This window comes from Stegostoma tigrinum, chromosome 16, assembly GCF_030684315.1.
Source record: "Stegostoma tigrinum isolate sSteTig4 chromosome 16, sSteTig4.hap1, whole genome shotgun sequence".
Classification (NCBI taxonomy): Eukaryota; Metazoa; Chordata; class Chondrichthyes; order Orectolobiformes; family Stegostomatidae; genus Stegostoma; species Stegostoma tigrinum.
Genome location: NC_081369.1, coordinates 63,815,227 through 63,833,782, shown reverse-complemented (window position 1 = coordinate 63,833,782; position 18,556 = coordinate 63,815,227). Strand labels below are relative to the sequence as shown.

General features: G+C 39.9%; 1 protein-coding gene across 1 annotated transcript in view; it reads left to right on the top strand.

Annotated features, from left to right (window-relative positions):
- The window catches only part of terb1 (telomere repeat binding bouquet formation protein 1), a 160,346-nt gene that overhangs the window by 74,737 nt on the left and 67,053 nt on the right, over positions 1–18,556 (top strand). The window contains exons 10-12 of the mRNA XM_059651783.1: positions 2,232–2,357; positions 10,020–10,183; positions 11,432–11,710. Of these exons, the coding sequence (XP_059507766.1) occupies positions 2,232–2,357; positions 10,020–10,183; positions 11,432–11,710 (569 nt within the window). The remainder of the gene's footprint in view (positions 1–2,231; positions 2,358–10,019; positions 10,184–11,431; positions 11,711–18,556) is intronic.

The following is an 18,556-nucleotide window of genomic DNA, read 5'->3' as shown; positions in this document are numbered from 1 at the left end:
ACCCAATATGCATCTGATATATTCCTTATTACTAGAGTGGGCCACTGGTTTTATTTCATCAAGTTAGATTGTGAAGACTCTGAAAAACATGATATTTATCATTTTTCTTTTGGCCTCCACCGGTAAGAAACTTCCCTGTGATACAGTTGTTCAATCAGTCGCACCAGCTGGCAACTCTTAATGGCAGGATTTCCTCCAGCTGAGGGGCAGAAGACCCACTCTTCCTTTATTAACACCAACCACGGCGTATTGCAACAGATGTTGTTTTTCTTTGGTGTTTCTGACTGACTTTTCATTTGGGGGAATGGGAAAAGTATTTAGTTTCCCTATAAAATGAACACTACATTGGCAGAACCCTTGTACAACGTAATTAAGAACAAGCCAGAAATATTCAGTAGGTTCAGCAGTATCTGTGGTGAGAGAAACAGCATTCAGACCTATAAACATTCAGTACTGTAGTTCTGATGTTGACAAAGATGATCATGCCACAACATCCTGACAGAGATAATGGGAAGTGCAGATGCTGGAGAATCCGAGATGACAAAGTGTAGAGCTGGATGAACACAGCAGGCCAAGCAGCATCTTAGGACACAAAAGCTGACGTTTCAGGCCTAGACCCTCCAGTGTTGAAAGAAGATCAATGACCTATTCTACTGCAGTTCTGACAAAAGTCACAGATATGCAACATTAACATTAATTTTCTTGTTCAAGATGCTGCCTGATCTGCTGAGTATTTCCAATACCCTCTTCTTATTTCAGATTTCTAGGATCCACAGTATTTTGGTTTTGCAGTTTTAACATTAGTGCTGGCCACTTCAAAATAAATAGATTACAATTTTTGTTAAAATTCTTAGACAGATTTTGACAACAATGTGCAACTGGATAGATTTTGACTAAATTAAAAACTTTTCTTGTTCATTAATGATATGGATTCATTTCAAAGACTATAATAAGTATTGCTAAAACCTGTAAGTACATTCTGGACTCAAGATTTTATTTGGCACTGAATACATTATACAGGACTTAAGTGGAAAAATATTAAGGAACTCATGTTGTATGTCGTGTACTCTGCTATCGGAAATTGAGGAATTTCAAATACCAAGAAGTGCTTTCTGTGGTCAAAATTAAACAATGTGATGAGGAACATATGAATTACTTGTCTGAAAAAAGGACATCCATGCAGACATCACTAAAATAAAATGAACAGAAAGGCATTTTAATTTGTTATATATGTATTTACCCTGTTCTAGCTGAAGTAATTTTGGGGTCTGCCTCATTGCCCCGCCGCTTACAGTGAAAAACAATGGCAGTCCACTGCTGACAAGAAAAGAAACAGCTCCGAATACAGTTTTAATAGCCAAATTCCTGGCTTCAGGCAAAACAAGTAGGAAATGATGAAAATGAAGTTAATAAACTAGATTTCATTGAGTCACAAAGTGTCATGTTGAGATATTAATTTTCCCCTGATTTTTCACTGCAGTTAACTCCAAACTTGTTTCAGTTTTAGTTTCGAAATTGGATGCTTCCACTTTTTTTCCACAGTTAAAACTTAAATTCCTAAAATTAAATCATATTCTGAAATAAATGAACTATGAACTGATGTTCACAACAACCTTTTTTGGTTATTTATTCATATATCCAGCATTTGCAAATCTTTGTTTATTCTTCTGTAATTGAAAATTGCCCAGTTTTGTCTAAAAAAGAACAGAGAATGCTGAAAAGAACTCAGCATCACTTTGAGCAATTCAGTTGTGAAGAAGCCATGCCAGACTCAAAGCTTTTGCTCTGTATCTTTCTCTTCAGATGTTGCCAGACCTTCTTCAGCATTCTCTGCATTTGTTTCAGATTTATATAGGAGCAGGAGGAGGCCATTCGGCCCTTTGAGCCTGCTCTGCCATTCTTCACGATCATGGTCGATCATCCAACTCAAGGGCCTAATCCTGCTTTCTCCCCATAACCTTTGATCCCATTAACCCCAAGTGCTGCATCTAGTTGCGTCTTGAATACATTCAATGTTTTGGCATCAACTACTTCCTGTGGTAATGAATTCCACAAGCTCACCACTCTTTGGGTGAAGAAATGTCTCCTCATCCCCATCCTAAGTCTGCCCCGAATCCTCAAACTGCATTTATCTCATTTTCTATAATGCTGCTTGACTTTTACTTTTTGACAATTTGTATGTGTCATTAGTTAATAAATGTAAAGAGTAAAACCAAAATATTTGATTTTAGAGGCACATCAGTATCAGCTACTTCAAAGCAATGGGCTTCCACTTATGATCCAAATAGTAGCTGAATCCCAGGATGAGGAGCAAAGGAAAGCAGCTACTTTTGTTCTACAGAGTTGCCAATTAATAAGTAAGTACACAAAAAGATTCTTGTTGTATTTAGTCTTTACTGAAGGTTTTATTGAGATTTGCACGTACGATCACCAATCACCTTTCACTGGTATGATATAATTAATAATATAATTGTATAACTGCTGTGCAGAGGGACTTTGGTGACCTTGTGCATGAATCGCTAAAAGTCGAGTTTCAGCTGCAGCAGGTAATTAAAAAGGGAAATGGAATTTTGTCTGCCATTGCTAGAGGGATGGAGTTTAAAAATAGGAGGCTATGCTGCGGCTGTATAGAGTCCTGGTCAGGCCACACCTGGAGTACTGTGTGCAGGTTTGGTCTCCTTACTTAAGAAGAGATAAACTAGCACTGGAGCGGATGCAGAGGAGATTCACTCAGTTGATTCCAGAGTTGAGAGGGTTGGATTATGAGGAGAGATTGAGTAGACTGGGATTATACTCATTGGAATTCAGAAGAATGAGGGGAGATCTTATCGAAACATATAAGATTATGAAGGGGATAGATAAGGTGAAGGCAGGGAGGTTGTCTCTGCTAGCAGGTGAAACTAGGACTAGGGGACATCGCCTCAAAATAAAGAGAAGCAGATGTAGGATTGAAGTCAGGAGGAACTTCTGCACCCAACGGGTTGTGAATCTGTGGAATTCCCTGCTCAGTGACGTCAAAACTACCTCGCTGAATGTTTTTAAGGCAAGGCTAGATACATTTTTGAACAGTAAAGGAATTAAGGCTTATGATGAGTGGGCGGGTAAGTGGAGCTGAGTCTCAAAAAGATCAGCCATGATCTTATTAAATGGCGGGACAGGCTTGAGGGGCCAGATGGCCTCCTCCTGCTCTTCGTTCTTATCTTCTCATGTTCTTATAAAAGTGGTTAACTCTTAGGGAACAATGTTGCCAAACACTAGAGAAAGTAGGGAGATAGTCAACATTTGGCTTTTATGTTGAAACATCAGTTTAGCTTGCATTAAGGACATAATGACCTCTTGAGAAAAAAGTTGAAGGCAGTATTACAGACGACCAATTGGATGCTTGTTTTATAGCTTCTTGCTGCTTAAGGTGCCTGCAAGTGTTTTTCAAAATTTTTGCTAGCTAGTTTTTCAATTAATGGCCTCTCCTAACAGCAATGGGTTACTGGGGAGTAATCAAGACCGAATCCTAGTTAAAAGGGATACTCACCACTTCATGGTTATTGGTGCTAAAATTGTGAGGAGGACCTCTGAAACACTTTGGGAGAACAGTGATGATATTTTGTCAGTGATATTTTGGCAAAATTTATTCTGGAAATTCTCTGAGGCTTTTGTCTAAAAAGGGTATTGTGCCACAATTTTACCTTATCGGGCACCTTATAGGAGTCATGGGAAAAGGGAGATCTTGGTCATGAGCATCTTGTGAAGTGACTTGTTTTGTCAAAAGGAAAACATGGGAGAACACCATCTGCTGCTGCAGCACAGGTACAGCGCCTCTCTGGAGCCTCTCTTCCTCCAATATCACCTCTAAGAATCTCCCCAATCTTTCTGCTATTGAAAAATATACAAGTGCCAGACAGAGCACTACACATCTTCAATGGAAGTGCTTGTATAGATTCCTTTCTGGCTGCTCAGAAAATTCCCGCACTGAATACTAAACCTGTTGGATTCTGGTTAGCATCTCAAAGCAAGTTCAATTCTGGTCATCAGTAATTTGGATCAAAATTTTCTGCTAAATCCAAACTTTCTGACAGGCCTGTTAATAATTTAATATGTGCTGTCATCCTTCAGTCAAAATAATTCTCAGTATGGCCACTGAATTGATTCATCAGACCAGTTAGTTGTTAAAAATAACACCATTTCTGGAAAATCCAGCACCGTCTCAGATCAACAAGTGATGGTCAACAGATTTGCCAAAAACAGCTTCAATCTCAAAACTGGAGAAGTACACACACTAGGTAGAGTGGTCTAGTATCGTGTACCCATTTCTCCCCCATAGAAAAGCATCCAGTTACCAAAGAAAACTTGGCTGTTATTTGACAAGAGCCAAAATTTGGGGGTGGAGGACTAAGAAGCTTGCTTGCCACCAAAATGATTTGCTGAGCTTCATGGTGCTGTGACACTAAGGCTGCTCGTTCCATTTGGACATTAGTTTTTAGGATTAGCTGAAGCTAAATGAAAAGAATTTTAGTCTCTAGTGATAGAATGTCACAGTATAGACCCAATCATGGAATCAGGCTGATTTGTCAATCCTTCTTTAATACTATGGGTCTGTCTGGCTCGGAATAGAGAGTCTGTTTTCAAGAATTGATTTAGTTTCAATTTCTTGTTGCCAAAAACAATCTTGAAGTTAACATGTCTAAAACAGAAAGAAATCACTTAACTTTCCACCAATAGATGCAAGTATTGTTTAGGCATTATTATTCACGTCCTGTGCAATGTAACCTGTATGCCTTTGTCGATGTCTTTTTGATTTGTGCATCCTTGCTTACCATGATCTGCCTGTACTGCTCGTAAACAAAGCTGTTCACTGTACTTTGGTACATGTGACAATAAATCAATCAATCAGCATTATTTTCTTAATCCATCATAATGCACTATGCTTATTTTGTTGCCACTCAGTTGTTACCTCTGCAACTGAAGGCGATGAGGAAAGGTGATATTTTCAACCCAACAGTCTGCTTGACTGTAAACATGTAGCTCAAAAACTAATGTATGATTTAAAAGAAATTTTGGAGACAGATAGAGGATGGCCCAAGGAAGAACTGATTAGATTTTAGCAAAAATGTAGATCTAGATCTATTAGTGCTTGGAGGAGTTGTAAATTGACATTTTTTAAGAATGTTATATGCTGTTTTATTTAGAATGTTGTTGATTGTGGAAACATGTCACAGCTACAAAATGTGACCAGGGCTTTGAAAGTAGTTTATGAGATGTAGATTGTCCTGAAGCCAGTAGATAGAAAATATCAAGCTATATAGAGTATGAACTAGGTAGTGAAAATTCTCAAGTAAGTGCTGCATAATTGTTAGATTTAGTTCTTTCTATTCACCTGTGGGAAGTGGATTTAACTGGTTAGCTAGCATTTATTTTCCATCCCTAGTTGCCTGTGAGAAACTGGTGGTGAGATGCCTTCTTGAATTGCTGCAGTCCACATGTGCAGGTTGATACACAATGTTCTTGGGGAGTGAGTTCAGGATTTTGACCTGGCAACAGTGAAATATGGTGATATAGTTACAATTCAAGATGGTGAGTGGCTTGGTGATGAAATCGCCGAGGGTGGCGTTCCTATGTATCTGCTGCCTTTGTCCTTCTTGAAGAAAGTGATTGTAGGTTTGGAAGGTGTTGACATATAATTTATAAGGAATCCAGTGATTCCAATGCCAGTGGTCACAGGAGGTAGTTGCATCTTGTTGCAGGTTATCATTGTGTGAAAGCGCTAAGATGTGTCACTGTGCTACCCAGAGGAGTAATTTTCTTCTGGTTTACTCCCTTCTACTACTGAGTCATGTTGTGAAATGATTGTGCCAACATCAGTAGCCCTCTAGCCCTTCTGAAAAAAGCAAGATTAACTAACTCAAAATAGACAAGGGATTAAATGCGTCAAATTTATTCTTACTGTATATGGATGTCCGCACAGGTGACATATTTACTGACAGATATCATAAGAACATATGATTATGAGAAATAGGAGCAGAAGAATGCCCCATCATTCAATAAGATCATGGCTGATCTTTTGTAGACTCAGCTCCATTTAATCGCCTGCTCACCATAACCTTTAATTGCTTTACTGTTCAAAAGTCTACCTACCTTTACCCTGAAAACATTTAGTGAGGTACGTGAGATAACAAGGTGTAGAGCTGGATGAACACAGCAGGCCAAGCAGCATTAGAGGAGCAGGAAAGCTGACATTTCAGGCCTAGACCTTTCTTCAGATAAATAGCCTACTATCTCTGAAACAGTGAGCAAGCTCACCTGTTTCATTGGGTAGGGATTTCCACAGATTCACAACCCTTTAGGTGAAGAAGTTATTCCTCAACTCAGTCCTAAATCCGCTGAGTCTTATTTTGAGGCCATGCCCCCTAGTTCTAGTTTCACCCAACAGTGGAAACAACCTCTCAATCCACCTAAACTCTCCTTATAGGCAACTTTCTCAATTAGGGAATTAACTAAGTGGTTGTCCTCTGCACCCCCCCTCCAATGCCAGTACATTCTTCTCTGCAGTGAAGAGAACAAAACTGTACACAGTATTCCAGGTGTGGCCTCACCAGCACCCTATAAAGCTTCAACATAACCTCCCTATTTTTAAACTCCATCCCTATAACAATGAAGGACTATATTCCATTTGCCTTCTTAATTACCTACAAATCAACTTTTTGTGATTCATGCACATAAACATCCAGGTCCCTCTGCACAGCAGCATGCTGAAATTTTTCACCATTTAAATTATGTTCCCTTTTGCTTCCTTTCCTACAAACTGGATGATCTCACATTTACCAAAATTACACTCCATCTGGCAGACCCTTGCCTTCTCACTTAACCCATCTATATCCCTCAGCAGACCTTCAGTGTCCGCTGCACACTTTGCACTCATTTTAGTGTCATCTGTGAACTTAGCCATGCTATACTTGGTCTGCAACTCTAAATCATCTATGTAAATTGTAAACAACTGTGGTCCTGACACTGATCCCTAAGGCACAGCACTAGCCACTAATCACCAACCAGAAAAACATCCATTTATCCGCACTCTTTAGTTTCTGTCAGTTATCCAATCCTCTATACGTTGCCATAACACCGTGCACCTTCATCTTATGCACAGCCTTTAGTGCGGCACCTTGTCAAATTCTGTCAGGAATTCCAGATACACCACATTCACCGGTTCCGCATTGTCCACTGCAGGATGCTCCTTGTCGTAATTGAGTGCAGTTAGTCTCAACAGCTCTAGTTCAATGGGAGTTCCCATCTTGATCATTATACATTGACTTTTTCAAGAAATGGCTTGTAAAAAGATGTCTGGTAAGACTAGGTTGTGTAGTTTTGTAATGAGTGCTCTGATTTTCCTCAATAATAAATGTCAAATATGAGTAGTGAAAGCATGGGTACACTGACCAAAGGTCAGATTTGGAACAGTTTGCTGATGATTGGTAGCATTCTACTCCATTGCTAACTCCTAAAATATTAAAGTAACCCATACCATCCCCTAATGGAGAGGCAGTGGTCAATGGGTTGTCACCAGTGTTCACTTAACTGGGCAAGCTATGAATGGCTGCAGGAGCTGAACAGATGCTAAGTCTTGTACGGTAAGTGATTAATCACCTGGCCCTCAAAGTCTCTCCATTATCTAAAAACATGTTTGATGTTTGCACTGCAGCGGTTTAGTTTGCAGTTCTTGTATTTTACTTGTCAAACATCACTGGAGCTGGAGAAAATATTTAGCTGGCTTAGGGTTCAGTGCATTTGTATGGTCCTAACGTTGCCTGCAAGGTTTACAAGGATATTGTCAGTTTCGGAGTGTTTAAGCTGTAGGGAGAGGCTAAATAGGCTGGGGCTATTTTCCCTGGAGCATCAAAGGCAGAGGGTTGACCTTATAGAGGTTTATAAAACCATGAGGGTCATGAACAGGTTAAAAGAACAAGGTCTTTTCCCTGGAGTGAAGGAGTCAAAACTAGAGGACGTAGATTTAAGGTCAGAGGGGAAAGATTTAAAAGGGTCCTAAGGGGCAACTTTTTCTCGCAGAGGGTGGTGCATGTATGGAATGCCGATGATATGAAGATAGGTGGACAGGCAGATAATACTGAGGAGGTGGGGAAGCTGCAGAAAGATTTAGACAGTTTAGGAGAGTGGTCCAGGAAATGGCTGACGACATTCAATGTGAGTAAATATGAGATTTTGCACTTTGGAAAAAAGAATACAGGCATGGACTATTTTCTAAATGGTGAGAAAATTCATAAAGCAGAAGTACAAAGGGATCTGGGACTGTTGGTCCAGGATTCTGTAAAAGTTAACTGGCAGGTAGAGTCCGTGATTGAGAAAGTGAATGTAATGTTGTCGTTTATCTCAAGAGGGGTGGAATATAAAAGCAGTGATGTGCTCCTGAGGCTTTATAAATCTCTAGTTAGGCCCCATTTAGAATACTGTGTCCAATTTTGAGCCCCACACCTCAGGAAGGACATACTAGCCCTGGAGCGTGTCCAGCAGAGATTCTCACGGATGATCCCTGGAATGGTAGGTTTAACGTATGATGAACGGCTAAGGATCCTGGGATTGTACTCATTAGAGTTTAGAAGGTTGAGGGGAGATCTAATAGAAACTTACAAGATAATGTATGGTTTAGAAGGGGTGGATGCTAGGAAGTTGTTTCCGTTAGACAGGGAGACTAGGACCCGTGGGCACAGCCTTAAAATTAGAGGGGGTAAATTTAAAACTGAAATGAGATGACATCTCTTCAGCCAGAGAGTGGTGGGTTTGTGGAATTCATTGCCGCAGAGTGCAGTGGAGGCCGGGATGTTGGATACCTTCAGGGCAGAGATCGATAAATTCTTGATCTCACAAGGAATCAAGGGCTACAGGGAGAGTGCAGGGAAGTGGAGTTGAAATGCCCATCAGCCATGATTTAAATGGCGAGTGACTTGATGGGCCGAATGGCCTTACTTCCACTCCTGTGTCTTATGGTCTTATGGAATGAGCTGCTAGAGGAAGTGGTAGGTACAGTTGTAACATTTAAAGGACATGTGGATGGATATAAGAATTGGAAGGGCTTAGAGGGATACGGGCCAAATGCTGACAAATGGGACTGGATTTACCAACGATATCTGTTTGGCATGGATGAGGGGGACCGAAGGGTCTACTTCTGTGCTGTACATCTTTATAACCCTACGACTGTGACTTAAGTCATGATAATCAAAAAGCTGAGCCCTGTCCAAGATGAAGTAGTCTGATTGACAAGTCCTCACACCAGTGAAGTAGTTATTATTTACCACCTGCATCACAGGTATGCTTCGATAGAGGGTCCTAACCTCAAAACCATTACTATTGAGAAAGACAAGAGCAGTAACGTCACTAAAGCAACATCACTTCAGTTTCCCTCCAAGTTGCACACATTACAGTCTGGATGTATATTATTGTTCTTTTCTTGTCGCCAGGTCATAATCTTGGAATTCCATACCGCTCACAGATCATCACCACAAGAAGTATAGGAATTCAAGGAAAAAGTACCTATTTAGGGCACCTAAGGAAGGCAATAAATGTGCCAGAACCCTTGCATCCTGAGACCAGAACAAACACTGGATGGTGAATGAAAAGCCCCGAAGCAAAACAATGGACTCCTCATTTTCTGAATTTAAAGAGATTAGTTGCCCTGAGTCTGGAGAGATGACTCCTGGTAATGTGTTCTGAGGAAGGGTTACTGGACCCGAAACGTTAACGCTGTTTCCTCCTTCACAGATGCTGCCAGACCTGCTGAGCTTTTCCAGCAACTTATTTTTCCCCCTGGTAACGTGTAGTGTTTTTGTATTTCTCCATAAGTGCTTTTAAGGTGTTTTTACTGAGTTACCGAAGATGAAATTGTACAAGGATCTTTGTGTCTGTGAACCTGTACGTTAGCTGCAGGATAATGCAGATATTTTGGTTTCTCTATAACTTTGTATTTGGAACATATTTTATTGATGCTCACCTTATACCTGCTGTTGTCTCTTTCCAAGCTGAGAAACTATCGAAGAGTCTGACGGAGAGTGTTCAACCAAGCGAAGACACAGTTACTACGTATGGCATTGATTATTCCCAAAACAACAGCCTGAAAAATTACTGGAAATTTGCAGAACGATTTCTAAGTAGGATAAAGACATTAGAAAAACAGCAAGAAGAGGTTAACTGTTTGAATTCTCTTTCAGATAATGAGTTTTTCTGTTCTTGAAAGCTAGATCTAGGATTTGCCCATTGTCTTCACTTCACTAAAACATTCCAAGCCATTGAACCATATTCTAAGCTGCTAGGTCAAGTTCTCCAAGCTAGGTTTTAATAGAAGAAGGTTGCAGAGTTTGAGGAGAGAGTTCTAGAACTTAGGGCCTAGAAACTGCGGCACAGCTGCCAATGATAAAAGACTGTAGGAGCGGGTTCTTGCCTTGAGCAAGTGTCATTCTTGTACTGAGAGATAGTAGGAACTGCAGATGCTGGAGTCAGAGATAACGCAATGTGGAGCTGGAGGAACAGCAGGCCAGTCTACATCAGAGGAGCAGGAAAATCAACATTTCGAGTTGGGACAGCTCCACACTGTGTTATCTCATTCTTATAGTAACTAAAGAGTTGTAAAAGATGTTTAAAGAGATGTTTAAACAATTTCCACATTACAGGTTCTTTGTTTTTCTCTCTCAATCATTGTGTTGTTGAAGGAGTGAGGAGTCATTCTTTTCCAAGAACTCCTCAGTTGTTATGAATTGGCCACTAGGAAATAATCTGGGGTATCTCTTTGGCTTGGTCAGCCCATGCTGTGTAAGCTGTAGTATCTGCCCCATTCTTGCCCATAGTGCCCAAGTACCTCAGTGTAATGTACCTCAGCTGTGTATCGTGTTCCCGACACACTGTCAAGTTTTGTTTAATGAAGAAATTCAGGTTGGTGGGTGCAGGATTGGGATCTTTCCCATTCCTCCAGAAGATTTGGTGAATGCTTTATGGTTTCATAAGCATTGCTAGATGCTTAACCAGATGCTGTTCACCTGTGAAGAAGAATCATCAGAGCTAGCCCACTCCCATATTGTTCAAATTCTCTCAATGCAAGTGCTTCTTATACCAGATGGAGACCAGGAATAGAAACCATGGTTAATAGTTTTGGCACATTTCCTGGCACTGGGATGCTGAAACTATCATTGAAAGAACCCCAGGAATTGTACGGACTGAGATCAGAACAAATAGAAAGTGAACCTGGAAATTTTTGCTCTAAAGATCTCAGTACCACAGGAAACGTAGCAGTTATCTGCCACACCACTGCTGTTTTGGCTGGAGGTGTTTGGATAGTTGACTAATGTGTAACGATATGTTATCCCTGGTAAAGATTCTGTATTAATGAATAGTTGAAAAATTATTACTGATTATATTTCTGTAATTTATTTTGTACTAGTCCTGTGAGCCACTGCTGAAACAGATGCCGAAACAGAGGGAAGATGATCGGCTGAAACATTGCAGCGAACAGCATTCCTTGGATAATATAAAAATGGATAAATGGACTGGTGAAACAAGACAGGCAAAAAATCAGAATATTACCCCAGAGAAAAGAAAATTCGATTTAACTCATAGAGCAGTTGAACACAGAGAGGAGGATTCTGTTATTTCTGCAATTAATCCATCATATTCAAGAAATAAAGAAAATAAAAGGCACTACAGAGATCAGCAGCTAATGGTGCAACACTTTAATTTACCTTTATTCTTATGAAAACATTGGATCCTTTACTCTTTATTAAGTAGAGTTGTTTTCATGTACCATTGTATGTTGCATTACATCAGGCAAAGGGTAGAACTGGAGCCATTCTTTACATTTTTTATATTTATTAGCAGATTTATTTACATTTCAAGCATATGCTCCCTAACGCAATGACAGTTTCAGTCTCTGTCTTTTTGTAGGTTTTCAAGTGAAGCAGTTAACAACCGCTAATTGCATTAAATTAAGCTTAAACAATATTCAAGTAACATTAAGTAGATAATATTCCCTTATTTTCTTACCTAATCTGCTAATTGAGAAGCTGAGTGATAGGTAACCATCTGCACTTGTGCAACTCTGGTTTAACACAGTGCATAGAATTCATGAAAGATGACCTAATTATCCCTCAAAATTTTCTGTTTCCTTGTTCTCTTTTTTTCCTGCGGGCAAGTGCCTAGATTCTACAGCAGTAAGATAGTAAAAGTCATAAGAAATAGGAGAGCATATAGGCCACTTGATTCATGCAGCCTGCTCTATCATTCAATAAGCTGATTGGCTGATTTGATTGTGGCCTTAAATAACCTTTCCTGCCTGTACCCCATAAACCTCAACTCCCTTTTCGATCAAAAATCTACCTAGCCTAGCCTTAAAAATATTTCATGACCAACCCCTGCTGCTCTCTGTGGAATAGACTTCCAAAGAGTAATTAGCCTCTGAGAGAAGAAATTCTCCTCATCTTCATTTTAACAGGAAACCCCTTATTTTTAAGCATGTCTCATAGTTCAAGATTTCCAATGAAACAAAACAACTTTGCAGGATTTCAAGTTCCCACCACAAAATCTTGTATGTTTGAGTAAGGTCACTTTTCACCTTTCCAAACTGCAATGAGTATCGGATATTTCTCAATTATTATAGGACAACCCCTTCATTTCAGAATTAGCCAAGTGAACATTCTGTAATCTGCTTCTATTGCAAGAATATCCCTCCTTAAATATGGAGACCAGAACTTTACACAATATTCCACATGTTCTCACAAATGCCCTGTACAGTTACTGCAAAACTTTACAACTTTTATACTGCATCCCCCTTGCAACAAAGGCCAACATTTATTTCCTTTCCCAAACATTTGCAGTAACTGCAACTAACCTTTTGTGATTCACATAGAAAGGCACCTGCTGTTTCTGTGCTGCATTCTGCAGATTCTCCATTTAGCTGATATTCACCTTTTCTATTCTTCCTGTTAGATTTTACACATTATACTACAAAAGACTATTTTTGAGGACTCACTTATCTATATCCTTTTAAGATTATTTGTATCCTTGTAGAATCTTGCTTTCTGACCTAGCTTGTTATCAACAAATTTGGCTGCAGTATCGTCAGTTCCTACATCCATGACTTTAATATAGATCATAAATAGCTGAGGGTTCAGCACCAATCTCAGTGGCAATCTAGTTACTGTCTACTGCACCAAAGATTTATCTCGACTGAAGTGAATCCATTTTTCTCAGTTCATTTGTTGGATGTTGTCGTTACTGACTGACCAGGATTTCTTGCCCATCCTTAATTGCCCTTGAGAAGTTGGTGATGGACTGTCTTCTTGAACTGCTGCAGTCCACCTGTTGTGGGTTGACCCACAATGTCATTAGGGAGGGAATTCCAGGATTTTGACCCAGCAACAGTGAATGAACGGCAATATACTTCCAAGTGATGATGGTGACAGGCTTGGAGGGGAACTTAAAGGTGGTGGTGTTCCCATATGTCTGTTGCCCTTATCCTTCTAGATGAAAGCGGTCGTGGGCTTGGAAGGTGCTGTGAGGATCTTCAGTGAATTTTTGCAGAGCATCTTATAGATAGTACACACTACTGCAACTGAGCATCAGTGTTGGAGGGAGTGGATGCTTGTGGATGTAGTGCCAATCAAATAGGCTGTTTTGCCCTGGATGGTGTCAAGCCTGTTGCAGGTTTTTGGGGCTGCAATCATCCAGGCAAGTGGAGAGTATTCCATCACTCTCCTGATTTGTGCCTTGTAGATAGTGGACAGACTTTGAGGAGTCAGGATATGAGTTACTCATCGCAGTATTCCTAGTTCCTGACCTGCTTTCTTAGCCACTGTGTTTATGTGGTGAGTTCAGTTGAGTTGCTGGGTCGATGATAACCCCCAGGATGTCGATACTGGGGTGTTTGGTGATACTAATACCTTTGAATGTCAAGGGATGGTGTTTAGATTGTCTTTTATTAGTGATGGTCAGAACAACACCCTCCTGACTGTATACCACTGTGCCACCACCTCTGCTGAGTCTGTCCTGCCAGTGGGCCAGGACATATCCAGGGATGGTGATGGTGGTGTTGGGACACGTCTGTATGATATGATTCTGTTAGTATGATTATGATAGGGTGTTGCTTCACTAGTGAATGAGACAGCTCTCCAGATTTTAGTGAGGAGGACTTTGCAGGGTTGACAGGGCTGCTCCCACAGCTGTCTTTTCCGGTGCTTAGGTTGATACCAAGTGATCCATCTGGTTTCATTTCTTTGAGACTTTGTAGTGATCGGTACAACTGAATGGCTTGCTAGGCCATTTCAGAGGGCACTTGAGAGTCAACCACATTGCTGTGGGTCTGGAGCCACGTCTAGACTAGACTAGGCGAGAGTGGCAGATTTCCTTCCCTGAAGGACATTAGTAAACCAGATGTTTTTTTCAGACAATTGGCAATGATTTCATGATGATCAGCAAATTCTTAATTCCAGACTTTTTTTATTGAATTCAAATTCCACCATCTGTCGTGGTGGGATTCGAACATGGGTCCACACAACATTAACTTGGTTTCTGGATTAATAATCTAGCAATAATACCACTAAGCCATTGCCTACCATCTTTTATTCATACTAATATATTATTTCCAACGTTAGATTTGTAAACTAACCTTTTATGTAATGCCTTATTGAATGTATTTTGGAATTATAAATCTCTACACTGTCACTTTATATCCTTGTAGTAGCTATGGACAAGCTTAGCTCAACAAGGCAGATGGAAAATAATGAAGAAAAATTTGAGTTATCCACTTTGGCAGCAGAAACAAATGTACAGAGTATTGAATGTAATGACAGGAGGTTGGAAGATGTAGCTATACAAAGGGAACTTGGGGTCCTTGTCGTAAGTTGCTGAAAATTAATATGCAGATGCAGAAAGCTGTTAGGGCAGCTAATGGGCTATTATCATTTATTGCAAAACAATTTGAGTACAGCAGGAGTGAAGTCTTATTTAAATTCCATAAAAGATCAGTTTGACCGCAGCTGGATTGTTGCATGCAGTTTTGATCTCCTTATTTCAGAAAAGATATTTTTGCCATAGAGGGAGTGCAATAAAAGTTCACCAGACTTATTCACGGGATGGTGGGACTGTTCTATGAAGAGATTTCGGCAAACTGCGCTTATATTTTCTAGATTTTTGAAGAGTGACAGGTGATCTCACTGAAACCTACAAAATACTTAAAAAGATGAACAGAGTAGGTGCGGGTAAGATGTTGCCCCTTGCCGGGGAATCTGGAACCAGGGGATATAATTTCAAAATGAGGGGATGCCATTTAGATTGGAGATGAAGAAAAATTACTTTACTCAGAGGGTTGTGAACTTTTGGAATTCTCTACCACAGAGGTCTGTAGAGTCTCAGTCTTTGCGTGTGTTTAAGATAGAGATTTATAGATGTCTGATTAGTAACAAAATACAGGTAGCGCCTAGTTTGTGAACTGATTGTCTCTGTGTCCATTCACAAGCTGATTTGTACACAATTCAGATAACAATGCAGGATAATGTACAGCGATAACAAGGTGTAGAGCTGGATGAACACAGCAGGCCATGCAGCATCAGAGGGGCAGGAAGGTTGACGTTTCGGGTCTGGACCCAAAACATCAGATTTCCTGCACCTCTGATGCTGCTTAGCCTGCTGTGTTCATCCAGCTCAACACCTTGTTATCTCAGATTCTCCAGCATCTGCAGTTCCTACTGTCTCTGAAAGGATAATATACAGCAGCTGTTTGTAAGTACAGGACATGTTGGTTTGTTGGATATTTAAAAGTGCACATTGGTATGGGATCATGTTTGTAAGCTAGGCATTCATGAATCAGGGATGTCGTGTACAGGCTTATGAGGATGCTGTGAGTAAAAGGTGTTGAAGTGTTTGATCAGCCATGATCATATTGAATGGTGGGGCAGGCTCACTGGGCTGAATAGCCTACTTTGTATCCATGTTCAAACTCCCTTTTAATGTTTATTGCTAGTTTTCTGGCATTTAGCACACTTGCCTTCATTGTTAAGACCTTTATGTATAGGAGTTAAGATGTCATGTTGAAATTGCACAGGACAGGAGGCTTCTTCTGGAGTACCGTGTACAGTGCTAGTCATCCTACTAGGATAATATTAAATTGGAGATGGCTCTGAAAAGATTTGCCAGGATGATGCCGGGAATGGAATGTTAAAGTTATGAAGATAGGCTGGGGCATTTTTCATTGGAGCATAGAAGGTTGAGGAGTGACCTTATAGAAGTTTATAACATCATGAGGGGCATACATAGAGTGAATCGCAGGTGTCTCTTCCTTAGGGTAGCGGAGCTAGGGGGCATATTTTTAAGGTGAGAGGAGAATGATTTGAAAAGGACATGAAGTGCACCTTTTTTACACAGAGAATGAACTGCCAGAAGAAATAGTGAATGCAGGTACTGTTAAAACATTTAAAAGACATTTGGATAAGTACATGAAAAGGAACGGTTTGGAGAGATATGGGCCAAATGCAGGCAAGCAGGAGTAGTTTGGGTTGGAAACTTGGTCAGCGTGGACAATGGATCAAAGGGTCTGTTTCCATGCTGTATGACTCTATCATTACCCTCCCAATTTTCTCACTTTTTAAAGCCATCTTTTGCTAGTTTCTAAACTTTTTCAAAAATTTTTCAAATTTTCTGATCCACTCCTAAGCCTTGAAGCATTGTGTGTTTTACAAGTTTGATACTGTCTTTAACTTTCTTGTTTAGCCATAGATAATGCATCCTTTTTATTGAGTCTATCCTTCTCAATATCTTTGTTGAAAATTATGAAATAACTTCTTAAGTGTCTGCTAATGCTTCTTGTGATCTTATTTTTACTCACTTTTCACATTTACTCTTATAGGTTCCTTTATTTAAGTTGAAGATAGTAGTTTCAGACCGAAATTTCTCGCCCTTGAGCTGAATGTGAAATTCCACCATGCTATTGTCCCTGTTTCCAAGACGATTCTTTATTCTGAGTTCCTTAACTAATTTCCTTGCCTCATTATATGTTACAAGGTTTAGGGTAGCCCTGTTTGTTCTGGAATTTATTGTTCTATGAAACTGTTCAGAAAAAAATGGTCACATCTCTGGGCTACTTGTAATAATATAGTTCATCTAATGTATATGACGATTAAAATCACTGGGTCTAGGCCCAAAACGCCAGCTTTCCTGCTCCTCTGATGCTGCTTGGCTTGCTGTGTTCATCCAGATCTACACCTTGTTATCTCAGATTCTCCAGCATCTGCAGTTCCTACCATCTCTGAGACTATTGTTACTGTTCCTTTCTGACAAGTCCCCATTATTTCTTTATTTATATTCGGTACTACAATGTAGCTGGTGTCAAGGAAACTGTAAACCACTTCCTCAAGTGACTTCTTTCCTTTGCTATTTCTTATCACCACATAAACTGATTCTACATTTTCATTCTCCAAATCAATGTCATTTCTCACTCCATTACTGATTTCAACCTTTATTAACAGAGCTGCCCAACTCCTTTCCCTTTCTTCCTATTCTTGCAACCAAACCTCTGTAATAGCTATTATGTCATAACGATTTATTTCTATTTATGTTATCAATTCAATCATCTTACTATGACCACAGTGTTCATTAAATAAACAGCCCAAAACTCTGTCTTGTTACCATTTTCCCTATCCTGTCTTTAGTTGTTGGTGCACTCAATTTTTTTCACTCCCCACAGTACTATTACATTGCCTGTTTCATTGTTCTTTCTCCTTAATGTCCCATCTCACCCCACATGAGCCCTCTCACTCATAAATTGAATACAACCATAAATTATGAGGTCAAAATCACATCAAGCCAAGTTCAACGTCATTTTTCAACTTAGCAAAGAAACAGACTTTGCAGTCCAACTTGTCCATGCTGATCAGATATCCTAAATTAATCTAGTCTCATATGCTGGCATTTAGCCCATATCCCTCAAAACCCTTCCTATTCATATACCCATCCAGATGCCTTTTAAACATTGCAGTAATGATGTGTCTGCTTCTACCCTCGTTTTATCCTCTGCATTTACAAAAGACATGAAGTGCAGCTGATGTACAAGTTCTGTAACTGCTGAACGCTGCAATAGATAACTCATAGGCCATTATTTCACAATGAAATAGACGAGGGATATTTGCAGAGTTGTTTTGCCATTTGGGTACAAACACTAAACTAAACCAGTTCTTTCACTTCTTGAGGAAGTGTCACCAGAACTGAAACGTTAACTCTGATTTTCTCTTCACAGATGCTGCCAGACCTGCTGAGCTTTTCCAGCAACTTCTGTTTTTGTTCCTGATTTACAGCATCTGTAGTTATTTTGGCTCCTTCACTTCCTTGATATTCATGTACGTTCATTTTCTGCCAGAACTAATTGGATATTGTTCAGGAAGTGAAAGTCACAGCAAATGTTTACTGCTTTGCCCAAAATTCTGGAGATCAGTTATAGTGCATCCACTATCACAACTGAATCAATAGAAAATATTGAGCTTACTGATGTATTTAGTCACTGTGCTGTGTGCAGGATGGGCAA